This window comes from Schistocerca cancellata, chromosome 2, assembly GCF_023864275.1.
Source record: "Schistocerca cancellata isolate TAMUIC-IGC-003103 chromosome 2, iqSchCanc2.1, whole genome shotgun sequence".
Taxonomy (NCBI): Eukaryota; Metazoa; Arthropoda; class Insecta; order Orthoptera; family Acrididae; genus Schistocerca; species Schistocerca cancellata.
This window is the reverse complement of record NC_064627.1, coordinates 1068703855-1068731739: the sequence shown is the minus strand read 5'-3', so window position 1 is coordinate 1068731739 and position 27885 is coordinate 1068703855. Positions and strand designations below refer to the sequence as shown.

The window sequence follows — 27885 nt, the reverse complement described above, 5'->3', positions numbered from 1 at the left end:
GTCAGTCAAAGGCTCCATCAATTCTGTGACAGTTTTGGCTGCAGATAAGTGGACCGGCATTGTGGAGTAGAGAATTGCAGCACTCCCCCTGATAGGTCAGAGGTGCACTACGTGAAGGAAACTGCTCCTTGGGTAGCATCATACTTGAATTGCACATAGGGTTTTTTCTAGGTTACATGGTAGCTTGATATCCTCTGATGAATGCTCACCACTCATTACACAGAGGATGAAATCAGAGCATGTAAAAATTAAAGCCACTTTGTCAAAATTTTTTGACAGTAAATTGTCAGATTATTAGTAACAAAATTCCTGAATTTACTGGCCTCCAGAAAGCTGTCAGGTGACGGAGAACATAGGGGCCTTGTGTAGAGATTTTGGTGGTGAGGATGAGGGACTTATTGTCGGAGGAGCAGGAAACAGCCTGGCTAACAAATTACAGTGTAATGTTAAAAGAAGAGCAGCAACAGGACACATTCATGTGCGATTTGTCAAAGTTTTGCAGCCACATGGCTAACTGCTGTTAGCCATGAAACAAAGAGCTGAGCAAATTGGTTTTGACTGAAACAAAGTCTCATATCTTTGTCATGACTGCTGCCACGATTGGGAGAGGTTGATGGACTAATCATGACCTGCACCTAAATAGGAGGGGGAAGTGAAGATTAACTGAACAGCTTGCAGAAGGTGTAAGGGGGACCACAAGCACACAATACAAAACCCATGTGATTACTGGAATCAAAGGGCACATTTTTTTCAGGTTAGTGTCACATTAAAGACAGAGAATATTGAAAGAAATTACAGCAGTACAAGACTACAATAAGTGTAACTGTTTCCAGAAAAATAAAATTCATTTGTTTCATCAGAACATTAGAGGGTTGGGAAAAAAGGTAGGAGAGCTTATTTGTTGCCTAGAAGATGTGGAAAATTTTGAATGGATAGATTTTCTGTGCCTCTCTGAACACCTCATAACCACAGGGATGTAGACACTAAATATCAGGGATTATACACTTGCATCATCTTCATGGAGAGTCAACCTGGAAAAAGGAGGAGCTGCAACATACGTAAAAGTTGGACACAAAGTTAAAAATATCAAAACAAATAGTTTTTGTGTTGATCAGAACCAAGAAGTAAAATACTTCTCCGATAACTGTAACAATCTACAGATCCACTCTAGGAAACTTACACCTATTTATGAGAAATATAGATGCGTAATTGAGCTGCCTGTCAGACGAAAAGAAACAATTAGTAGTTTATGGAGATTTCAGGTTAGACTTCTTAAAAGATGTTGAGAGGAGAAATTAACTAGAATCAATGATTGGGAGTTTCAGTGTATTTATTGCAGTAGTCAGTTTTCCAACTTGTGTGCAGCAAAATATTAGGATACCTATTGATAACATTTTCATGAATGATGCTTGGGCTGAAACAATTAATGTGTACCCAACTGCTAATGGACTCTTATCATGATGCACAATTAATGGAAATAAACAGTACAGCACCTTAGACCCCAGAGGCAGGTTCATACAAAGCAGTGAAGCTACTTGAAGAAAACAGGATACATTGTTTTAAGAGTGAGCAAAAAGGGGTGGTGTGGGATGAGGTATATGTAGAAAGAGTAGCTAATGTCAAATTCAGTTTTTTCCACAGTGAATTTCTGTTAGTATTTGAAAGTTGCTTTCCTAGAAAATTATCCAAAAGATCCATTAAAAGAAACAGGTAAGATATAGCCATTGATAACTAAGTAAATTAAAATCTCATGTAAGAGGAAGAAGGAAATTTATGTAAAGGCTAGAATAAGTCAGAATCAGACATTACTTGCATACTACGGAAAATATTGTAGTGTTTTAAGGAAAGTCATTAAAATGTGCAGAAGTCTTTGTGTTCAGACAGAAATAAATAATGCAGATAATAAAATTAAAGCTATATGGGACATTGTCAAATGGAAGATAGGACAGCCAGTCAGAGTACGATGCTCCATAACAAATAAACTAAATGGCAGCATTGTGACTGATAATTCACACGTTGCAAGTAGTTTTAACAATCACTTTCTAATGTAGCATCAGTGATATATGCAATGCATCACTGGCAAAGGAAATTTTTCCACAAAGGGTAAAATATGCAATTATTAAACCTTTTCATAAGAAAGTTTCGTCACTGATATCTTTTTTTTTTTTCTTTTCTCCAAATATTCGAAAAAGTAATGTACTCAAGAGTAGTTGCACACTTTCAGTGGAAACAACTTACTTTGCGTATCACTGTTGGAATTCCAGAAAGGCTGCTCGACTGAGAATGCTGTTTATATATTTCTTAATCAAATAGTACAAGCCTTAAATAATAATGTATAACCTCTTGGTATTTCTTGTGATCTCTCAAAGGCCTTTGATTGTGTAGATCATGATGTTCTCATTGAAAAATTCAGAATGCAAAAGGTTATGCTGAATACGGCAGACAGTGTCTGAAATGTAGAAAATTTTAGTAACTGGGGTAAAATCACAAATGGAGTCCTACAGGGTTCAATTTCGGGTCCACTGCTGTTCTTAATATATGTGAACGACCTCCCACTTCACATTCAACAAGCAAAATTGGTACTTTTTGCAGACAATACTAGTGAAATAATGAGTCCCATTAGAGAGAACGCAACAAAAGAGATAGTAAACAATATTTTACAAAGAATTGTGAAGTGTTTCCCTGAAAATGGATTCTCCTCAGATGTTGAAAAAACACTCTACATTCATGCTGTCTAATTCCAGTGGGAACCATGTGCATCACGACCTGTTTTGTCAGTATATTTTGGATAAACGGGGGCATGGGTCGTAAATATTGGAATACTTTATTTTACAGATCGATTTCAGTCACTGTGTGACAATCTTCAGTGCAAATTATTTGAATCTTGTAGGCCCATATCATAATAGCACAATATTTTCTATGAAGAGTAACATGTACTTTTATGATTGCTTCCAACGGATATCTTAACTTTTACTACGTATGATAATTTTTAAATTTGCAGAAGAGCCTATCTTGTAACCTTAACCACTAAGGAGACAACTTAAGTGTATCTTGCTTTCCCAATGGACTCGTACAATACTTTGTATCAGCAACTGCTATGGTTAACTGCGAAAGTTACAAGATAGGCTTTTCTGTAAATTTAAAAATTATTGTATGAAGTAAAAGTGAGTGAAGGTATCTGATGCAAGTAATAATCACAGTAGGGCCTACAAGATTCGAATAATTTGCACTGAAGACTATCACACAGTGACTGAAATCAATAATAATAATAATAATAATAATTTCAATATTTATGACCGAAGCTGCTGTTTACCCAAAATATATTGACTCTACATTCAGGTCTTTACAACAAATAGAGTCTTACCAACAATTGATGTTGCACATGTGCAGGAGTCAGTAAGTAAGGTAGAATGCACCAAATTTGTGGGTGTACATATTGATGAAAACTTGAATTGGAAGATGCATACTAGTGAGCTTCTCAAACAATTAAGTTCAGCTGCTTTTGCTCTTTGTATAATTGCTGATCTTGGAAAAAAACATTTCAGCCTCCACACAGAGTTTGCATATTTCCAATCAATAATGTCATACAGAGTAATTTTCTGGGGCAACTCATCACATAGAAAGAAAGTATTGATTGCACAAAAGTGAACAGTAAGAATAATATGTGGTGGTCACCCACAGACATCATGTAGGCACCTCTTCAAGGAGCAAGGCCATCACAATACATGTTTTTATTAATCAAATTTGTCATAAACAATCCATCACAGTTTGAGAAGAAAAGTGATGTACTTACGTACAGAATTGTAGGGAAAAATTTCTTTTATTATACATTGTCAAAGCTGTCAGTGACTTAGAGAGCAGTTCAGTTTGCAGCAAAAAGAATTTTTGATCATTTGCCCAATAACACAAAATGTCTGACAGGTAGTGAAGCAAGTTTTAAATCTGACCTAAGGTCATTTTTCCTGGACAGCTTCTTCTAATCCATTGATGAATTTCTAATTAAAAATTGGTAGCCAGATAAAAACATCCTTGTTTTTAAGTGTATTTGCATGAGTAGGACTAATAGTAATAGTGTGTTTATTAAGTTAAAACTAATCCCATATACATAACCTGCAAACTGAGTATTTCCACATTATTTCGATAAAATAATTGTGGAAATGATGAATGGAACATATAACTAAATAAGTAACTAACTCACTCTCAAATTATTCTCGCAACCGAGAGCTGGCTGAAACCCAAAGTAGAAATCTCTGAAATATTTTGCACGTCATGGAAAGTATGTCAAAATGACAGATTAGGTGCCACATGACAAACAGCATTCATTGCAGCTGACAAGAATGTTGTGTCTGTCAAGGTCAAAATTTAGGCTGCTGGGAAGTTATCTGGATGCGCGTAAAACTGTGGCAGTTTTGGAAGTGTTCAGAGAAAGTCTACATTCAGCAATGCAGAAATACTCCAATCATGCAGTATTAGTTGGAGGCGACTTTAACCTACTGTGTATAGAATGTGACATTTATGGATTCAGTGCAGGTGGTACAGAGGGGCAGTTTTGTGAAGTAATTTTGAACACGTTTTCCAAAAGCTCCCTGGAGCAGCTGATTTGGCAGCCCACACCCTCTGGAAATATTTCAGACCTTGTAGCTTCCAACAGGTCTGACCTTATCAGTGGTATCAGTATTGAGACAGGCATTAGTGATCATTATGTCATCATAACAAACAGTGCTTACTAAAGTTAATAAATCCAACAAGAAGCATAGGAGAGCATTTTTTCTAGAAAGAGCAGATAAGCAGTTGTATAGCATTTCACTTTGAAAATGGATTGAGATCATTTTGTTCCAGTATGATGGACATAGAGGAATTAGGGACGAAGTATAAATAGATTGTAAATCGTCCCCTGGAGTATTATACGCCAAGTAAGTGGAAGATCTGGCAGAGAACCTGAGAAGATTCTAATCCTACATGGAATTGGTTAATGGGTCTAAGGCTTCTATCCAGTCACTTGTTGACCAGTCTGATGTGGCAGTAGAATATAGCAAAAGTAAAGCTGAAGTTTTAAATTTCACATTTAAGAAATTGTTCACACAGGTGGTTCATATAAACATACCATCAATCGATCGTTGTTCAGACTCGCTATATGGAGGACATAATATTAGGCATCCGTGGCATAGAGAAGCAACTTAAAGAGTTGAAAACTAATAAGCTGCCCTGTCAAGATGGAATTTCTTTGGTTTTACAGAGAGTACTCCACTGCTTGGCCCATTGTTTAGCTTGCATTTATTGTCTCTTGCCCAGTGCCAAGCCCCAAGTGACTGGAAAAAAGCTCAGGTGTCTCCTGTATATAAGAAGGGTAAAAGAACAGACCCGTAAAATTATAGACCAACATCCTTAACATCAGTGAGCTGCAGAATTCTTGAACATATTCCTTGAGACAGAAAAGCTTCTCCTCACAAATGAACATCAATTTTGAAAGTGTCACTCATGCAAAACTCAGTTTGCAGTTTTCTCACATGACATCCTGTGAACCAAGGAGGAAGGGCAACAGGCAGGGTCCATACTCCTAGATTTCTGGAAAGTGCTTGACACAGTCGAAGACTTGTTAAATAATATAACCCAGTACATTGTCCTTAATATCAAGTCTTCAATTGAGACAAGGCTATCATCAGGATTGCTCTAGGGAATTGATAGGAGTGCTCTTATTTTATACGTACATAAATGATCTAATTGACAGGGTGAGCAGCAATCGGAGGCTGTTTGCTGTGATGCATGGGACAGTGTCATCATTGAGCAAATGTAGGGGGATACAAGATGACTTAAACATACATACATACAGTAATCCTTGTTCCATAGATCATGAATATGACATTTTGTAATGATGTGGAACGTGTCACTAAGTTTTCTTTACACAAAATAATTTTCTTTTATTATTTATTTATTTATTTATTTACAGTTACTACTTCATATCTAAGAATTCATCTGATGAGTTGAAGGAGTTGTCATTCAGAAATTCTTTTAATTTGATTTTAAATGTTGGTTGGCTATCTGTCAGACTTTTAATACTATTTGGCAAATGACCAAAGATTTTTGTGGCAGCATAATGCACCCCTTTCTGTGCCAGAGTGAGATTTAATCCAGAATAGTGAAGTTCTAGTGTTGTAGCTATACAGTTCACTGTTATTTTTGAATTGGGATTGGTTATTAATGACAAATTTCATAAGAGGATATATGTATTGCGAAGGTACGGTGAATATCCCGAGTTCCTTAAATAAATGTCTGCAAGGTGATCTTGGAAGGGCTCCAGCTATTATTCTGATTACACACTTTAGTGGAATGAATACTTTCTCTCTTAATAACGAATTGCCCCAAAATATGATGCCATATGAAAGCAGTGAATGAAAATAGGCATAGTAAGCTAATTTACTGATATCTTTATCATCAAAATTTGCAATAGCCCTAACAGCGTAAGTAGCTGAACCTAACCATTTCAGCAGATAATTGATGTGTTTTTCCAATTCAGTTTCTCATCAATGCAAATTTCTAGTTGATGTAATGGATGACAACTTGCTCAAAATGTAGAAAAATGTAAGTTAATGCAGAAGAGTGGGAAACACAATCCAATAATTTTGGAATACAGCGTTTGTGGTGTACTGCTTGCTGTTTCATACAGTCATATTCATTAAATATCTGCACATTACCTTGCAAAGCAGTGTGAAATGGAAAGGCAGGTAAGGATGGTAGAAGGGAAGGTGAATGGTTGACTTAAGTTTGTCATAAGAATTTTAGGGAAGTGTGGTTCATCTGTAGAGGAGACTGCATGCATGCGGTGGTTTGGTAGGTCTGGTAAAAAGCAAGAAAAAAAGTTTTATTTATTTATATATTTTTTTAAACAGCTCACCTTAATTTCAATGTAGTCACTTTTGAGGGATATACATCTGGTCCAGTGATCCTCAACCTTTTTCATCCCATCTGAAAAACAGTTTGTGTAAAACCTTGCAAAATACTCTTTGACTGCAGCTATCACTTCCTCATTTGATGAAAATTTCATCCCAATAAGCCAAAGTTTCAAGTTAGGTAACAGAAAGAAATAACTTGGGGCTAAATCTGGTGAATATAATGGGTGAGGAAACAATTCAAAACCCAGCTCATGCACTGACATCATTATCACTGATGTGTGGTATGGTGCATTATCCTGGTGAAAGAGCACTTTTTCACATGCCGAGCTAGGTTTTTTCTCAGCCAATGCAGATTTCAGACATTCCAACAATGAAGCGTAATAGGGTGCAGTTATGGTTCTGCCTTTTTCCAAGTAATCTATGAGGGTTATTCCTTGGAACTTCCAAAAACAGTGACTGTCACATTACCAGCTGACAGAATAGTCTTTGCCTTCTTTGATGCACTTTCATCAGCTTTTGTCCATTGTTCAGACTGCAATTTTGACTCCAATGTGTAATAATGTATCCAAGTTTCATCATCTGTCACAAATCAGTGCAAAATGTCTTGTGGATTGTGATTAAACTTTGCCAGACACTGTTGAAATGTGTTGCTGGATGCACTTTTGGTCATTGTAAGCGATAGTGGCCCCCACCTATCTTAGAGCTTCTTCGTAGCCATTTCTCTGTGCAGGATATTATGCTCTCACTAAATTGAGATGCCTACAGTCGTGCAATTTCACAAACTTTTTATCAAGAATATGGGGAATGATAGATTGCTACTTACCATAAAGAAGACACATTAAATTGCAGGCAGGCACAGTTAAAAAACACTTACACAGAGCTTTCGGCCACAGCCTTCATCAACAAAAGAGAAACTATTCATACACACGAGCAAGCACACCTCACGCACACATGAACGCCAACTCCAGGAGCTCAGGCCAGAATACTAACTATTATTCAGCAGTCTTGCATTACCATGTTATGGATTTTGTCAATGGTTTCTTTTGTGGTGACCTCAAATGGACAACCGGAGGATGCTTCACCTTTGGTACTTGCCTGACCGAGTTTAAATTCATTTATCCAAAGGTAAATGGTCTTCAGTGATGGTGCAGACTCCATGTAAGCTTCATACAGTTCTGTTTTGACTTGTGTGACAGTCCAAGCCTTCAAATGAAAATGATTAATAACAGCACAAAACTCCATTTTCTCCATTTTCGATTGCCAGACGACTCACTGACCAATTCAGATGGCTGTCAGCAATGAACTGTACACTGTACATTGTTGAAATTCTTTATACAAATCTGGGAATAATCATGATTAAGCTTGCCAACCATGAAGGTGCAACAGAAATGTTCCATTCCTTCGTGGAAATTTATCAGACGTATCAAACCTCCCTCATAGAACATTAGTGCAACCCATTCTTGAGTATTACTCGAGTGTTTGGGATTTCCACCAGGTTAGATTAAAGGAAGACATCAAAGCCGTTCACAGGTGGGCTAGTAGATTTGTTGTTGCTAGCTTCAGTCAAGATGCAAGTATTATGTAGATGCTATGTGAATTCTAGGGGAATCCCTGAGGGAAGACAACATTCTTTTGGAGAACTAGCACTTGAAACTGACTGCAAAACAATTATATTGCAGCCAACTACATTTCACATAAGGACCATGAAGATAAGAGGAGTTAGGGCTGTTATCGAGATGTGTAGGCAGTTGCTTTTCCCTTACTCTATTTGTGAATGGAACAGAAAAGGAAGCTACTAGTAGTGGTACAAAATACCCTCCACCACACACCATAAATGATTTGCAGGATATTTGTGTAGATGTACATTAGATGTGCCTACTTAGGTTTAAAAAATTCTAGAAAGTCTGCCACCTATAACAAACTCATTGGAATAGCCATTTACCGCAAGCTCTACATAAATACTCCTGCTTGATTCTTCCACTCTATAGCAAAATGTGCATTGTTTTGAAACCTCCTGGCAGATTAAAACTGTGTGTCAGACTGGGTCCTGCATACAGTTTTGATCTTCCAGCAGGTTTTAGCTTTGTAAATATTTGTAAAATAGCATGTTCTTGTTGCATTGCTGGGATGTTAGTTACCTAGATACATTTTGCATTTTTCCTATGTATGACAGGTGGCTTCAGTGTATGTGCTGGCATAGTACACAGTTCTTGTCCTAATTTTTTACATGATTAAAATGACACTTACACTCTTTTTTTCCACTATCCTGATGATGTATTTGCTTTCTCGAATTTGGCTACAGGTTAAAAGATGCAGTTCCATTATTTGAAATTTATTGAAAGTTCACAGTTCTGATGCCATCGTACACCAAACCTCAACTCACCCGCATCCACAAAACCAAGCAGCACTCCAGCACATTTTTACAAATATTGGATACATAGGTAATGATACTAAAAAACTGAACAATAAATTTACAACAAATAGAAAAATTTGTAGTTCTGTGAGCCAAGGCAAGGACCTGCTGCTGTAATCATGTTACTTGGTGTAACCCAGTGGTGCAACATTTTGCCACACCCTCCATCTAGGTGTCACAACATGACTGTCCAGCTAATGACCGGTGCAGTTCCCATGGCACAGTGGCAGACTTGAGGCAACCAGTCAGCAACAAGACTGCCCTGTCACATGCAAGTGCTGGGTGTCTGGCCAGGCTAGGCACGGATTCAGTTAGTCATTGAGATGGTGTCTACTGCAGTGTGGGGTTCCACTGTGAGGCTATCATGGCTGTGCCACCATCTTGGCAGGTTCACCTGCCTGGTGTTCCAGTCCTATCACTAATGGGCCAAGGCTTAAACTTAGGCCCTCTCAGCTACTGAACCACTAGGTGTCTGGTAATGCTAGGTGCCACCAGCCAGACTGAGTTTTGGGGTTCACACCCAGATGCCTCCACTGCCACACACTGGGGCTATCCACCAGCCAGCCTTGTCTGTCTTAGCCTATCTGAGCTGCCTTGCCTACAGCTGAGCCAGCACAATCAGCCAACAAATGCATGAGTTGCCAAGTTGCCTCGCTGATGAGGTGAGCCAGACTTAGCAATTGCTGGCTACACCTTGTCCCTGTGTCATGCCATATGGTCCTTTGATTCAGTACCCACCACTCAGTGCCTATAGGCACGGGTCTTCTATAATAAAATTCTGCAAAGTAAATAAAGGTCTCAGGGGTGTTCGAGTTGCAAGAGCCTCGTCCTGTCACCTGTCTCCACCAGAGAGCCTCAATGCCCATACACAGTAAACACAGGGAGGAAGGAAAAGAACAAAAAATTGTAGGCAGGAGACTAACAGTGCTTCTGCATACAGACAAGGAAACGGAAACCAAGGAAGTAAACAGTTCTTCCTTCATAACTATTACAGCTAACATGATGATCTTGTTTATTGATTACTTGAACATCAGTGAACATATAACATGGATCAGAGTCTGGAAAGGAAAAGAAACTGACAATTTCAATGAAAATATGTGCCAAAATTTCATACATGAAGTGGAAATACATCTTTCAACCTGTGACCACTTGGGAGGAAGCACGGGCATCAAGGCAAGAAAATTATTTGGTTGATGCATAAGTTAATAGTGTTTTTCCGTAAGTGTTTAATAAACACAACAGGTACACATAATAGAGACTTGAGTCATCAGTAATAAATTCTCTTTCACTACTTACAATACTCTTCCAATGCTGGGGTAACTTTTCGATTCACCGACTGTAGAAATCACGTGCCTTTGAGGCGAGGAACTCTTCAAGCCATCTTTGGAGCGCATTTTCATAGGGAAAGAAAGTTCCTTGAAGGTTGTTGAATGGAGATCGGAAAAGGTGAAAATCTGAGGGCAAAAGAACAGCTGAATAAGATGGATGTGGAATGAATTCCCATACCAGCTATTGTGATAGTGGTTTTTGTCAGTCTAGAAGAATGTGGGCAGGCATTATCATGGAGTGCAGTCTTTGGTCATTTTTCGTAGATTGCATCTACAAGACATCTCAGTAGTTGACGATAAATGTCAGCAGCGATGGTTACACTTTGAGGAAGCAGTTTGTAGTGCACCACACCAGTGCTGTTCCACCACATGCATAATATTATTGTTTTGTTAATACTTTCAGGTCTTTGTATAGGGAATTGGTGCTTTTTTTGGGCTAACCATTCCTTTCTTATCTTTGTTAGCATAAAGGACCATTTCTTGTCATCAGTAATGCCACAGGATAGGAATAGTTGGTGTTGTTCATGAGCCAGTTAATGATGAGCATGCAGAGATCTCATAGGGCCACCCATAAATTTTTTTGGATATGGCGTCGAGCTTGCAGTACCCATGCAACTGATTTTTGAACCTTCCCCATTAGGTGCAAATTAGTGCAATGGTCACAGTTTATCACATTTACCAGTTCTCAAGTACACTGATGTCTATCATTGTGGATTAAGAGTTTAAATGATCTTCATCAACAAATGGTTATCCTGAATGTGGAGAGTCACTAATGTCAGAACGATTCTCCTTAAAACGAGAAAGCCATTTTCTGGTCATGCTCTGTCCAATGACATTATCCCCATACTCAGCACAAATGTTTCTTGCTGCCTGTGCTGCTGTTAACCCCTCTGTTGAACTGAAACAGAAGAATTTGTCAGAATGTTCATATTTCTCCACTTGGCTTCCATTTTCTAGTGTCCACAGCTCCACTAGCTATTTCCAGATTACAAAATGACAATATGTAAACTCAGATAGCAACAGTGAACTAGAAATAAAAAATGGCAGTCAGTAAATAAACCCATAACAACCAAAATACCAACATGCAAAACAAAACTGCTACAGACTAATGCACTAATTTAATATATCAGTATATGTACTATTTTATTTGTGTAAAATGTTAAGTCAAACAGAACTGTACACTATTTCATAGCATCCATTGAAGACACAGTGCCTTTTGTGGAAATGATGAAACATATGTTGTAAATAAACACCACTATTGCAGAAAGATGAGGTGTTTTATGAAAGACTGCTATCTGTGGCGAACCTGAGAATTTTTCAGATGTTTATAATTATAACACTTGATGAAAAGGGACGTGTAAGATACTGGAAGTATTTTAACTCAAAAATTAAATTTCAGTTGTTGTTGTTGTTGTTGTGGTCTTCAGTCCTGAGACTGGTTTGATGCAGCTCTCCATGCTACTCTATCCTGTGCAAGCTTCTTCATCTCCCAGTATCTACTACAACCTACATCCTTCTGAATCTGCTTAGTGTATTCATCTCTTGGTCTCCCTCTACGATTTTTACCCTCCACACTGCCCTCCAATGCTAAATTTGTGATCCCTTGATGCCTCAAAACATGTTCTACCAACCGATCCCTTCTTCTAGTCAAGTTGTGCCACAAACTTCTCTTCTCCCCAATCCTATTCAATACCTCCTCATTAGTTACGTGATCTACCCACCTTATCTTCAGCATTCTTCTGTAGCACCACATTTTGAAAGCTTCTATTCTCTTCTTGTCCAAACTAGTTATCGTCCATGTTTCACTTCCATACATGGCTACACTCCATACAAATACTTTCAGAAATGACTTCCTGACACTTAAATCTATACTCGATGTTAACAAATTCCTCTTCTTCAGAAACGCTTTCCTTGCCATTGCCAGTCTACATTTTATATCCTCTCTACTTCGACCATCATCGGTTATTTTACTCCCTAAATAGCAAAACTCCTTTACTACTTTAAGTGTCTCATTTCCTAATCTAATTCCCTCAGCATCACCTGACTTAATTTGACTACATTCCATTATCCTCGTTTTGCTTTTGTTGATGTTCATCTTATATCCTCCTTTCAAGACACTGTCCATTCCGTTCAACTGCTCTTCCAAGTCCTTTGCTGTCTCTGACAGAATTACAATGTCATCGGCGAACCTCAAAGTTTTTACTTCTTCTCCATGAATTTTAATACCTACTCCGAATTTTTCTTTTGTTTCCTTTACTGCTTGCTCAATATACAGATTGAATAACATCGGGGAGAGGCTACAACCCTGTCTCACTCCTTTCCCAACCACTGCTTCCCTTTCATGCCCCTCGACTCTTATAACTGCCATCTGGTTTCTGTACAAACTGTAAATAGCCTTTCGCTCCCTGTATTTTACCCCTGCCACCTTCAGAATTTGAAAGAGAGTATTCCAGTTAACATTGTCAAAAGCTTTCTCTAAGTCTACAAATGCTAGAAACGTAGGTTTGCCTTTTCTTAATCTTTCTTCTAAGATAAGTCGTAAGGTCAGTATTACCTCACGTGTTCCAACATTTCTACGGAATCCAAACTGATCTTCCCCGAGGTCGGCTTCTACCAGTTTTTCCATTCGTCTGTAAAGAATTCGCGTTAGTATTTTGCAGCTGTGACTTATTAAACTGATAGTTCGGTAATTTTCACATCTGTCAACACCTGCTTTCTTTGGGATTGGAATTATTATATTCTTCTTGAAGTCTGAGGGTATTTCTCCTGTCTCATACATCGTGCTCACCAGATGGTAGAGTTTTGTCATGACTGGCTCTCCCGAGGCCATCAGTAGTTCTAATGGAATGTTGTCTACTCCCGGGGCCTTGTTTCGACTCAGGTCTTTCAGTGCTCTGTCAAACTCTTCACGCAGTATCTTATCTCCCATTTCATCTTCATCTACATCCTCTTCCATTTCCATAATATTGTCCTCAAGTACATCGCCCTTGTATAAACCGTCTATATACTCCTTCCACCTTTCTGCCTTCCCTTCTTTGCTTAGAACTGGGTTGCCATCTGAGCTCTTGATATTCATACAAGTGGTTCTCTTTTCTCCAAAGGTCTCTTTAATTTTCCTGTAGGCAGTATCTATCTTACCCCTAGTGAGACAAGCCTCTACATCCTTACATTTGTCCTCTAGCCATCCCTGCTTAGCCATTTTGCACTTCCTGTCGATATCATTTTTGAGACGTTTGTATTCCTTTTTGCCTGCTTCATTTACTGCATTTTTATATTTTCTCCTTTCATCAATTAAATTCAATATTTCTTCTGTTACCCAAGGATTTCTATTAGCCCTCGTCTTTTTACCTACTTGATCCTCTGCTGCCTTCACTACTTCATCCCTCAGAGCTACCCATTCTTCTTCTACTGTATTTCTTTCCCCCATTCCTGTCAATTGTTCCCTTATGCTCTTCCTGAAACTCTCTACAACCTCTGGTTTAGTCAGTTTATCCAGGTCCCATCTCCTTAAATTCCCACCTTTTTGAAGTTTCTTCAGTTTCAATCTGCAGTTCATAACCAATAGATTGTGGTCAGAATCCACATCTGCCCCAGGAAATGTCTTACAATTTAAAACCTGGTTCCTAAATCTCTGTCTTACCATTATATAATCTATCTGATACCTTTTAGTATCTCCAGGATTCTTCCAGGTATACAACCTTCTTTTATGATTCTTGAACCAAGTGTTGGCTATGATTAAGTTGTGCTCTGTGCAAAATTCTACAAGGCGGCTTCCTCTTTCATTCCTTCCCCCCAATCCATATTCACCTACTATGTTTCCTTCTCTCCCTTTTCCTACAGACGAATTCCAGTCACCCATGACTATTAAATTTTCGTCTCCCTTCACTACCTGAATAATTTCTTTTATCTCGTCATACATTTCATCTATTTCTTCATCATCTGCAGAGCTAGTTGGCATATAAACTTGTACTACTGTAGTAGGTGTTGGCTTTGTGTCTATCTTGGCCACAATAATGCGTTCACTATGCTGTTTGTAGTAGCTAACCCGCACTCCTATTTTTTTATTCATTACTAAACCTACTCCTGCATTACCCCTGTTTGATTTTGTATTTATAACCCTGTAATCACCTGACCAAAAGTCTTGTTCCTCCTGCCACCGAACTTCACTAATTCCCACTATATCTAACTTTAACCTATCCATTTCCCTTTTTAAATTTTCTAACGTACCTGCCCGATTAAGGGATCTGACATTCCACGCTCCGATCCGTAGAACGTCAGTTTTCTTTCTCCTGATAACGACGTCGTCCTGAGTAGTCCCCGCCCGGAGATCCGAATGGGGGACTATTTCACCTCCGGAATATTTTACCCAAGAGGACGCCATCATCATTTAATCATACAGTAGAGCTGCATGTCCTCGGGAAAAATTACGGCTGTAGTTTCCCCTTGCTTTCAGCCGTTCGCAGTACCAGCACAGCAAGGCCGTTTTGGTTAATGTTACAAGGCCAGATCAGTCAATCATCCAGACTGTTGCCCCTGCAACTACTGAAAAGGCTGCTGCCCCTCTTCAGGAACCACATGTTTGTCTGGCCTCTCAACAGATACCCCTCCGTTGTGGTTGCACCTACGGTACGGCCATCTGTATCGCTGAGGCACGCAAGCCTCCCCACCAACGGCAAGGTCCATGGTTCATGGGGGATGAAATTTCAGTTAAGCATAAATATTTTTAACCTCCACTCATTTGTGTAATTTTATTTTATTTTATTTCATCTGTTCAAACAAACAAACACAACTTGACCAGAAGAAGGGATCGGTTTGTAGGACATGTTCTGAGGCATCAAGGGATCACCAATTTAGTATTGGAGGGCAGCGTGGAGGGTAAAAATCGTAGGGGGAGACCAAGAGATGAATACACTAAGCAGATTCAGAAGGATGTAGGTTGCAGTAGGTACTGGGAAATGAAGAAGCTTGCACAGGATAGAGTAGCATGGAGAGCTGCATCAAACCAGTCTCAGGACTGAAGACAACAACAACAACAACAACATTAACAAATTCTTGAATCACAAATTAATACGCATTGTTTGAAAATTGTAGTGTTCTAATACATATTAAATCATTTTACATATAAATTCAAGCGAGGAAGCTTTTTACCAATGCAGAAGATGAAGATTTTTTGGTTAAATGCAGTTAACCACTAATAATACTTCATTTGTTGGTTAATCTTGTCTAAGATGCTTTCCTCATGAAATTACAAACCGAGTTGTTTATTTATGTCTAGGTGCATGAAGCAGATGTAGCACTCAAAAACATCACCACATTCATTGAAAATTCAGTTTTAGCTCCGAAATGCATTGGATGTTAACAGAAAAATAAAATATTGTGACTACACTTGCAAAAATATCCCTAACCAATTACTCTCATTACTTACTATGTATGTATCTCATTGATCCATTGAACTACTCAAACATTTAAAGAAATCTTGAAATTAATATGCAGTTTTATATCTGATCTTAAGTCATTTGTGATGGTCTATAGGATATTTACTAGCACTCAGTATTGCCATGAGGTTTGTCTAATGTGTCTCATTACAGAAGTTTGTAACTTTTCATCACTGTTGTTTCATGTACACACAAATCAGCTTTTACTGTTTTTCAGTTCACTTGTATTGTTTTCACACTTGTCAGTGGAATTTATCAGTAATGTTGTCTGTTTACTCACCTTGTACAATTGCAGGTGAATTTTTTGTGTTGGGAATGAAGCTGTAATGCTTTGAAACCTATCTGTAAAACAAGTGCATAGCTTTGTGGTTAAATTTCATATCCATATAAAATAACATCATATATAAATTAGTAGCACTACTGCTATTAATAGCTTCTCCTACTTTGTTTTTGTTACTGTAGTTGGAGAGAGATTAAATTTTGACTCTGCATCATAAAGAACGCCGATTTGAAACTTCCTGGCAGATTAAAATTATATACTGGATTGAGACTCAAATCCAGAGAACTTTGTCTTTCATGGACAGGTGTTCTACCGACTGAGTTATCCTAGGGTGACTCAAGATCCATCCTCAGAGCTTTACTTCTGCCAGTACCTCTTTGGAATCAAGGTAAAGAGGTATGACAGAGTGAAGTTTTGAGGGCATAGTTTTAATCTGCCAAGAAGTCTCAAATTTGTGGATAAACTATATTTGAGTCAGCATAAGTTGATCCCTGTCAGTTGCAGTGGACTGTGCGCAACAACTTTGTGGGCGTACCTCAACCAATAACGTTACACGAATTTGTAACCATCTCTATGGCAACATGTCATTGTTGACACAGCTCTGTACAGTGCTTCTGTTTTTGCCTGCAGCTGTTAGCGCTCCACATTTGAAAACCGGCAACAGTGTATGTGCTGCCAGGAATGTTCTCATATGCACAAAATTCAGGTTGCTGTAAAAATTGGCAAATTACAATTCTGTATTATAACTTTGCAGAAAACCTTTCATAAGAATTAAACACTGTAACAATAGCAAAATTAATTTCTAATTGCTATTGGAGTCACAGCTAGAATCTTTCAATTAAACAACAATGGGTAAATTGGGAAGTTTCATGTTGTGGGCTTCCTCAATTTGGTGGGAAGTCTTATGCATGTATCTACCCTTTGTTTTATATTTCCAACTTGTCCTTCCCCTTCATGTAGTTTGTTTGTGTTCTTGCTAGTCAAAGTTTAGCTCATTCTTCCACAAAACAAAGTGTTTGAATGTCCCATTGTAAGACATTTATTGGAAATCTTATTAGTGTTACAAGAGGAGGGTTATATGATGATTTTGTACCTTGCAAATCCATGCCTACTTCATTGATAAGAACACTTTTGTCATATTTAGAGTAGACTGTAGAAAATATTTTACTGAGTAATGTTTCAGTATCAGTTAGTCTCAGTCTCACATATTTTGGAAGGCTAATATGCAAAGAGCACCACCTCATTTAGAACTCCCATAGGATATTTCTTTGTAGCATATTTTTTTTTACTATTCTGGATCTCAATTCTGACTTTTTAGATACAGGTTGAATTTGATGCTGTCTCAGTGTGCACCACTCACACACACTCATGTGTGCGGGCGCACATGCGCGCGTGTGTTCATGTTCGAGAACCCTCTCTCTCTCACACACGCGCACGCACGCACGCATGCACGCATGCACACACACACACACACACACACACACACACACAGGAGAGAGAGAGAGAGAGAGAATTTGTATGAGGTATGATGATGATATTTACTGCAGCTATCTTCAAATCCATGGAGCAGACCATGCACTGAGATGTTATTACTTCTTTAATAAAAAAAATCCTATCCCTACTTTGACATGTGAATGTGTCCTTTTTCCTATGACATATAACAATATTATGAAAGGGATAGATTTATACTCACCATATAGAAAAGACATTGAGTTGCAGAGGGCACAGTGAAAAGACTTCTATACATTTAGCTTTTGGCTCAAAGGCCTTCTTCTGAAGTTGGAAACACACATCATTCACAAAAGCACAACTCATACACATATGACTACCATCTCTGGCTGCTGTGACTGAACTATGGTCTACAACTATGCCTGATGGGAGTAGCAATATGGCATGCATGGAGGAGAGTAAGGAGGAGCCACAGGTAGGGATGGTAAGGGTTAGCAAGGTAAGGGTTGGGGAAAGATGCTGTGCTGCCTGCAAGAGTGTGCAAAGACATGTTGGAGACAGGATAGTGCTGGTAGGTGCAGCTCCCCTCCCCCCCTCCCCCCTCCTTCCCTCACAAACCTCCTGACTGCACCTTGCAGCACTATGCTGTCCCAACCCGTCAGCTTTGCCCAACCCTTACATTGCTACCTCTCACTGTCACTGCCTGTGGCTCCTCCTTACTCCCCACCACAAATGCCATATTGCTACATAGTTGCAGTCTACAGTGGCTGGAACCAGTGGTCGTGTGTGTGTGGATTGTGCTTATGTGAATGTGTGCACGTTTTCTACTTCAGAAGAAAGCCTTTTGGCTGAAAGCTTAAATTTACAGCAATGTTTCACTTGTGCCTCTCTGTGACTCAGCGTTTGCTCTATATGGTGAATGGTGATCTATCCTTTTCATAATATTGTTGTTATCCCATCCTGGATTTTTCCTTGACTGATGTTACTTCATTTCAAAAACACACACCGCTTTCTAGAACGGACCTGCACATTAATGCTCGTCAGAATAATGAACAGTTTCTCTACAAAGGTTTATACGTGGTCAAGTTATCCAACAGATCAACTACTTTAATATGAAAATGGAAAATTAAGGGTGGAATACAGACGAAGGCACTAGTAAAGACAACTGCTCACCATATAGTGAAGGCATTGAGCAGTTTGTATATGCATAAACAAGAACTTGAACATCTAAACTGGATTGAGTTTATTGATGAAGGAGATCATGGAAGAGATGAGTGACAGATGGGGCTAAGTCTAGTAAGAGGGAGGGACAGTGGGGGAAAATGTTTAGAATATGGTTGCAAAGGAAGGTTACCACAGTTGCATATTGGGCGACAGCTAGCTGGGGTTAGAGGTGGTGTGGGATAGGATAGAATATAGGTACAGAGGGTGAGTGAATGCTGAGAAAACAGTGAAATGGAGAGCCATAGAGCTATAAGCCAATGTAATATGTGAGAGTGTAGCACTGAAAAGTAATAAATTGTGAGTGGGGGTTGGAGGGGAGGCTGGAATATGGGCAGAGGTGGAAGTAGAACAGGGTCTGCCAGTGACGCCTGAGGTCGTGCTGATTACAGGACTGAATGGTGTGTTCAGGCAGAATTCCGTTCTTCAGTTTAGAGCAAAGGTGTGCTGTGCACTGCATCTTCATGTTATTTGCAAAAAAGTAAAAACATAATCTGGAAAAAACTGTACAGTGTTAGTTTGTATAATAAGCTGCTATTTTTATGACTGGATATCATGAATTTGTTGTCTTGTTGCAGACTGAGGAAATCCGAAGAAGCAACAAACCTCATAAGAAGATGTGATAATTTATTTGAGTCTCTTGATTCATTTGAAGATTATATTTTCACTAATTGGATGACCACAGTTCCTAACATCTGTGCAGAAAATCTAAATAAAACCATATTAACAAGAAAGAAGGGTTTTACTCTGAACTTAAACTTCAGCGAAGAAGTAAGTGTTACAAGTAGGGATTTATATTAATGATACACACCCACCTTCTTCATTCCTTACCACTTCAGTAAGTAATAGATATATTTGATTGGTTGTCCCAAATTCAAATCAGTGTGATTGCCTTAATCATTGTAGTTGTATCCATTTGCTAAAATTTACATTTCAGTTGGTCTTCATTACTGAAGGACTGTTGAGCCTTTCACTGAAAAGAAATTTTTTCTCCAATTGCAACTTTCTCAAGCACATGAAGAACTTATTTTAAAAATGAATTAGTTGGTTAGTTACATGTTCCATAGATCATACGAATCATTCTTTTATCAGTGTTATGTGGAATGAGTCAGTTTTATTTTTAACATTAATGAACATATTATTTTTCAGTAGTCTTACTCACACAACTATTAAACAAACCTGTGTTTAAATAACAATTCGGCCATGGATGAGGAAGAGTTGCACAGAAGAAGTGATTTTAGGTTAGATTTAAAACTTGCTTTGCTTCCTGTAAGACATTTTATGTTATTGGGAAATAATGAAAAAAACTATTGCTGCATACTGATCTGCTTTCTGAGTCAGTGACAGCTTCATTACTGGGTAATAAATCAGATTTTTTCCACTAGTGTTGTAGGTATGTGCACTGCTATTCTTCTCAAATTGTGATGGATTATTTATGAATATATGTGTGAGGATGTGGAGTCTAAATGCCTAACTCCTTGAAGAGGTACCAGCATGATGATCACAGATCAAGACCACATATTATTGTTACTGTTCGCTGTTGTGCAATCAGTACTTTATTTTTATTTGTGAGTTACCCCAGAAAATTATTCCATAAACATTATTGAGCGTAAATGTGCAGAATGTCTTAGGAGGTTGATTTGTTTGTTTCCAACATTAGCAATTATTGTTTGCAATGTTAGGAATTAGACAGAGAGACAAATTGTTTACCAGCTCAGTACTACACTTCTTCCAAGTTTCATCAATATGTACACCAAAAAACTTGGAGCATTTTACCCTTTTACTAACTTCAGCTCATGTCCTACATCAGTTCTTGGTATGACTCTTCTTTGTTGCACAGAACTCAATATACCATTGCATGTTTTCTAAAAATTTAGAGAGAGTGTGTTTTCAGAGTGTTTGAAGAACATCACTAACTATCTCTTTTGTTTCTTTCTCTCTAATGAGATTTATTACAACATTGTCCGCCCCCCGGTAGCTGAGTGATCAGCGCGACGGACTGTCAATCTTAAGGGCCCGGGTTCGATTCTCGGCTGGGTCAGAGATTTTCTCCGCTCAGGGACTGGGTGTTGTGTTGTTGTCCTAATCATCATCATTTCATCCCCATCGACGCGCAAGTCGCCGAAGTGGCATCAAATCGAAAGACTTGCACCAGATGAGCAGTCTACCCAACGGGAGGCCCTCGTCACAAGCCATTAGTATTGTTATTATTACAACATTAATAATGTCTTCAAAAAGTACCAGTTCTGGTTGCTTAATGTTACATGGAAGGTCATTCACATTTATAAGGAATAGGAGTGGACCCAAAATTAACCCTATGGTACTTCCTTCATGATTTCTCCCCAGTCAATAAAATTTTCTACTTCTGGTTAAGCTGTTCATGCTCACTTACTTTTAAATGTATTAGTATTCTTGAATCAGTGGCTGTGGTTATTTCTGATGGTTGTTTGTCATTGTTTTCGCAAGCTACAGAATCATGAAGAGAAGAGCTCTTAACATAAAAGACTGTTCATAGAGACAAGGCATATTTGTTAGAAATTGATGATGATTTTCATTAATATTTCAGCTTGTAATACTTCTCCGAGAAGTGAGATACTTAAAGATGCTGGGGAAAGATGGGATCCCTGAGGAGGCCATCAGCTTGCATCAGAGAGATGAAACATTTAGACAGTGGATATTCAGCCTGAATGCTTGCATTAACTCGTAAGTTATGAAACCAGTTTAAATGAAGGTAGCTAGTGCCAAGAATTCTAAATCAATAACGTAGATTTTGTTGTACCAAAACGTATTTAGAAACGTACTGTAATACCAGAAGTATGCAACATATACCTGTTGAGAAATAATAGTGTGTCAGTTAAATACTAATAATTAGACTAGCTTTCAATCCCTTGCTCTTTTCTAGTACAAGAACACATATTCACATGTGCAACCATATACACATCCAAGCACACACACCAGCAGTTGCTGGTGTGTGCATTTGGGTGTCTGTACGGTTGCACATGTGAATGTGGGTTCTTCTACCAGAGAAAGAGCAAGAGCTTAAAAGCTAGTATAAATACTGTTTTCTGCTATGTGTTTCTATATGCCACACATCAGTCAGCTATAGCCGAGGTTCTCAAACTTTTTGCATTGCACTCTCATCTGCAACATAAATCATTTTGTACCCCAACACCCTCTTACTTTTGTCTAATTGTTACAATAGTGTCCTTTGAGCACATCATAGTTAAACTTTTTTTTTCAAAAAATGGTCATATATAAGTATAATGAAAAGGGGGTGAAAATTAACAATTACAGCCATGTATGCATGTGCAATTAATGGAACTGAGGAAATGTGTGTATTTCACTACATATTCTTTTACAAATTAGTTCACAAATAAGTTCCCATGCCATAATCTCCACACAATCCCAATCCTGCCATCACCCCAAGAAGCAGGTACAAAGGAGAGTCCCATTCATGACCCAGTACCACCCCAGACTGGAACTACTAAACCACATCCTTTGTCAGGGCTCTGATTGTCTATCATCATGCCCTGAAATGAGGGACATACTACCTAAGATTGTTCCCTTCCATCCTAAAGTGGTGTTCTATCGCATACCCAACCTCCACAATGTCCTTCTCTATCCTTATGCCACACTCAATAACCAACTCCTTGCGACGGGGATCATATACCTCTGGAAGACCCAGGTGTAAGACCTGCCCAATCCATCCACCCAGTGCTCCCTATCCCAATCCTGTCAGAGGCTTGTCCTACCCCATCAGAGGGCAGGCCACCTGTGAAAGCAGCAATGTTAATACCTGATCTGTGCAATCATTGGACAGCTTTTTATATTGATATGACTACCAACCAGCTGTCCATTAGAATGAATGGTCACCACCAAATTGTGGCCAAGAGCAAATTGTACCACTCTGTGCCACAACCTGTAGCTGAACATAACATGCTTGATTTCAACGGCTGCTGCACAACTCGACCCATATGGATCCACCTGTCCACCTCCAGTTTCTCTAAACTGTGCAGATGGGACTTATCCTTACAACACATTCTCTGCAAGCAAAATTATCCTGGCCTCAACCTACGGTGTTCTAGTCTCCCCACACCCTCCACCCAATAGTCTCCACCCTCTTTGTCCTGTCACCTAGTCCCATTTCGTGTCCACTACCCTCATTGTTTATTGCTCTTTGCCAGTGCACCCAGCAGTCTTTTTCCCTTCTCTTCTCCTCTCTGTTCCACTTCCCATCACCCCTCCCCCTCCTTTCCTCACAGCCTCCCGATACTGCACTTGGCACCCTTATCCTGCCACCACCTAGTCCCTGCATGCTCCACAAGCCACTGCTATTCTCTCTCCATACCCTGCTATCCTTTCCTCTTGCCTGCCCCATTGCAGATTGCTGCTTTTATTAAATGTGACAGTTGCATTCTGGCTGGTGCAGCCAGAGGTAGTGGTGAGTTATGTGTGCGGCAGGTGTGCTTGTTTGTGTGAAAGTGTGTATGTGGGAGTGTAGGTTTATTTATTTATTTATTATTTATTTGTCTCATAGATCAAATCAGTACAATGGCTTGTACAACTGATATGGGATAAGTCAATACAAATATACAGTTTACAGGAGTCTAAAACAGTAAACAAGCACACAGAAGAATGATTATTTTACATTACCTACAAATTATGTTATTTAAAGTTACAGCTTTACAGAGAATTGTTACATGATGTGACAAAATTGACTTACAACATTCAGCTTTGATACATTATCATGTACTAAGACAATTTTGATTCCAAATATTCCTGGATGGTATAAAAGCAGTCTTTTATTAAAAGAGATTTCACTGTCTGTTTGAATTTATTTATTTCTTGGATTTCTTGTATAAAAAGATGGAGGTTGGTTATATAATTTTATTCCCATGCACTTGACACCATCACTGTACAGTTTTGTTGAGTGGGGAAGTGTTCTTAGAGAGGTTTTTGATCTTGTGTCATAATTGTGGTAATCCATATTTTTGCTAATTTTGTTGATACGTTTTTTGGTAAAGAATAATAATTCTAGTATGTATTGGCATGGGAGGGGCAAAATATTTAGTTTCTTAAATAATGGTTTACAAGTGTCTCTTTGTTTTTTGAACGTAATGGTTCTGACTATCTTCTTTTGCAGTTTGAATATCTTAATTGATTCAGAATTTTGGCCCCGGAAGATGATTCTGTAGTTAAGTACAGAGTGAAAGAGTGCATGGTACATTGTGGTTAGGGTACTTGTGTTAGTGATGTTCCTTATTGATCTTATCATGAAGCATACTTTACTAAGTCTTGTGCTGGTAACGTCAATGTGCCTTTTCCATGTGAGCGTATCAGTAATAGTGACCCCCAAAAATTTTATTTCATTTTCAAGTTTAACATTATTTTTTTCCAGCGATTTAGTTGGTAGTAATGGACTTCTGTTTTGGGCAGTGTGGAAGGTTATTCCAATTGTCTTTTTTTGCATTAAGAAGCAGCCTGTTACTTTGAAGCCATTGACTTATTTGATCTGTGGTCCTATCTACATTAGATTGGAGAATTTGTTCGGGCGCAGATATGAGTACAGAGGTGTCATCAGCAAACAAAAGGGGTTTTTGTGTCTGGTAGGCTGTGAGGAAGGTCATTTATGTAAAGTAAGAACAGCAAGGGGCCCAGGACGGAGCCTTGGGGTACGCCTTGCTTTATGGTATGTATGAAGGAATGTACAGTGCTAGCTGTAACTGAGAGCTTTCATTTAATTCGACATACTGCTGTCGATCTTCCAGATAGCTTTTAAACCAGTCATAGGCATTTCCTCTTATTCCATAGGAATGCATCTTTTGCAAAAGTATACTATGATTAACCATGTCGAAGGCCTTTGTTAGATCTAGGAAGATACCTATGGCTGGGAGTTTTTTGTCCACAAGCTCCAGTGCATGATCTAGAAATTCTTGTATTGCATCAGTTGTAGCTTTCTTACTTTGGAAGCCGAACTGAGCAGGTGACAGGATATTTTCTTTGTCTAGAAAGGACATGATTCTGGTGGCCATTATATATTCAAATACTTTACTGAAAGTACTGGGATCCTCTTTGCTTCCTTTTTTGTGGACAGGTATAATTTTTGCAATTTTGAGCATACCAGGAAATGCACCATTCATGAATGAGAAGTTTATTATGTGGGCTAGGGGTTTATTGATAAAGTTACTGCAATTATGAAGAAGGAAGCATGGAATTTGATCTTGTCCAGCAGATGATTTTTTTTTAAATTTTGCTATGAAGTGTCTTTTCTATTTCAATTTCAGATGTATGCCTTAAAAATAGTCTCAGAGCATAAGATTGGTTCTAGTTGTAAGGGACAGCTATTTTTAAGATGGTTAGCCAGGTTTTCTACTGTTTCTGTAAAGTAGTTATTGAATTCCTCTGCTGTTTCTTTCCCACTGGAAACTAATTTTCCATTTATTTTTAAGCTAATATCACTTTGTAGTTGCTTTCCTCTATTAGTATTCATATTAATCAGTTGCCACATGCTTTTGCTCTTATTTGATGACAATTTGAGGTAGTTATCATTCTGTAGCTTTTTGGCTGCATTTACTACATTCCTTAATATCTTTTTATATAGAGTAAAGTACGACTTAAATGCTTCACTACTGCCTAGTTTGGATTTGCTAATGTAAAAAAGTTCTCTTTTTCTTTGTGATGATCTAATGATACCTGGGGTGATCCAGCTGGAGAGTTTTCTATCTTTGTTGATACATTTTGTTTGTAAGGGAAAGTGGCAATTAAAATAATAACAGAAAATATCCAAGAATGCTTCATATTTGCTGTCTACTGTTTGAGCCTCATATACATTTTGCCAGTTTTCATTTTGTATATCAAAGAGGAAAGTATGCATGTGGGTTTTATTGAAGTTTCTTCTCTGTACAGTGATTTTATTGTGTTCGTGACTGTTATTTTGCAACCAGACCTGCATAATTAATGCATTGTCATCTGAAAATCCTAGTTTGACATAGGATACAGTACAATTTATATTGCTTGCTACTTGATCCAGACAAGTGGTACTGTGATTTGTTACCCTGGTTGGAGTGTTAACCATTAGGTCTAGGTTGTAGCTGTTCATAAAATTTTTAATGCTTAGATGGCTAGAGTTTTCTGAGAGAAAATCTATATTATAGTCACCACATATTAGAACACTATATGATTTTCTTTTACTTAGATTTTCTATTACTTGTGCTAGATTTTTGTAGGATTTGCTTTCCTCATTTTTGCCTGTAAGTCTTTCAGGAAGCTGATAGACAGATCTTTTTCATAATAGTCTTTCTTTAATTATTTCAGTGATGTGATCGCACATAACACTTTTTCCGTCATAATTAATGTGCATTCCGTGTTTGGTGTGAAGGTTTTGATGTAGTTTACTTACGTCCAGTACATCGCACTTTGCGTATTCTGCACACAATTTCTTAATTTTGATGTTAGTTTTTCTAATTTCTTTATTAACACACAATCTGTAAATTAGGTCGTGTCTATGAGGCACAGTGGCTACTATTGTGTTCCTAGTTTTATTCACTTCTAGAAAGTTCTGTAGCGTTTTAATGCAGGCATCGGCTTCATTTTTAGCTATGTCATTCGAACCCGCTATACATACTAGAAAGTCATTATCCTGTATTGTGTTCATCTGAAGATCAGTGTCTATGACATGGTGTGTTCCCGCTCCAGGTTTCACTATGCTAGTCACTGTCATTTCTCGATTTTTCTCTCAGAGCATGTAGGTAGTGGTGAGGTTTGTGTGTGGCAGTTGTGCTTGTTCGTATGAAAGTGTGTGGTGTGTGTGTGTGTGTGAGAGAGAGAGAGAGAGAGAGAGAGAGAGAGAGAGAGAGAGAGAGTTTGATGATAAAACAATAGTCAACATTTAAATGGCAGTTTAAAAACTGTTATATTCAAACTGATCATCCAGAAAGGAAAGAATCAAGAGTAAAAATGCCCAAGGTTCAATATTTGGAAATTTTCTGACATTTCCAAATTTAGTGTGATGTTTGTGCTTGAATTTGTGAAGAAATCAGATCAAATCTTTGTTGCATCTTTGAAATAGCAACTCGCAGATCCTCTTTCAATTGCAGTCAGGACCAGTGTTTTGTCTTGATAATGTCATTGTAGAAAATGGTGACTCAGACAAGTAAGTTGATGTGAAGGGTAATAACACATCTACTGTCCATCTTGCTAAATTGGGATATTCATTCAAAGTCTTCACCCAAAAATTTTCAAGATACTTCCATTTAAATTCATTTCAAAGTGTCCTGTCACTTGAGAGGTGTATTAGCTCACTTGAGAGGTCTATTAGTTCTTTGTGTTCTGCTGTTAACAAATGGTCTGTAATGATCATATTGAACTGATTGTGGATCCAGTCATACTCGGTTGAAGGTTTTGGAAATTTATCATCAAATTGTTGATGAAGGTGTTCAAGATGCACTGTGACAATCTACTAATTTTACCTACATCCAGGCTGTTTTCCTTCACGAAATCATTCAGATGAGCAGACATCTCGCATTACTCTTCTCCATCTGGGTATTCTAAAGTTCAGTTTTTCTCTTAGACTCAAGCACTTACTTGCTTAGGAAGAAGTTATTACTGTTTCCGCATGGAACTGATTTATGAGGATCAATCAATTTCTCAAAAACGTCAGCCCATTGGTATAACATTAAAGGCCATTTTTCATATAGAAATGGAACTGTGAGTGTGTGAAATCTATTCAACAGGAATACATGAAGTTCATCCTTCAACTCCACAACACAATGAGGAACTAGCTAACACGAGACAACCAATGTACTTGTGTGCAGTAGAAGTGAATCACGAGTAAAACTCATCCCCCTGAAAGAAGGCTACTGTTTAAAGC

The 27885-nt window shown here is 38.3% G+C and overlaps 1 protein-coding gene across 1 annotated transcript in view; it reads left to right on the top strand.

The window, feature by feature from the left end:
• The window catches only part of LOC126161033 (dynein beta chain, ciliary-like), a 784705-nt gene that overhangs the window by 120345 nt on the left and 636475 nt on the right, over positions 1 to 27885 (top strand). The window contains exons 13-14 of the mRNA XM_049916954.1: positions 19595 to 19787; positions 21583 to 21719. Of these exons, the coding sequence (XP_049772911.1) occupies positions 19595 to 19787; positions 21583 to 21719 (330 nt within the window). The remainder of the gene's footprint in view (positions 1 to 19594; positions 19788 to 21582; positions 21720 to 27885) is intronic.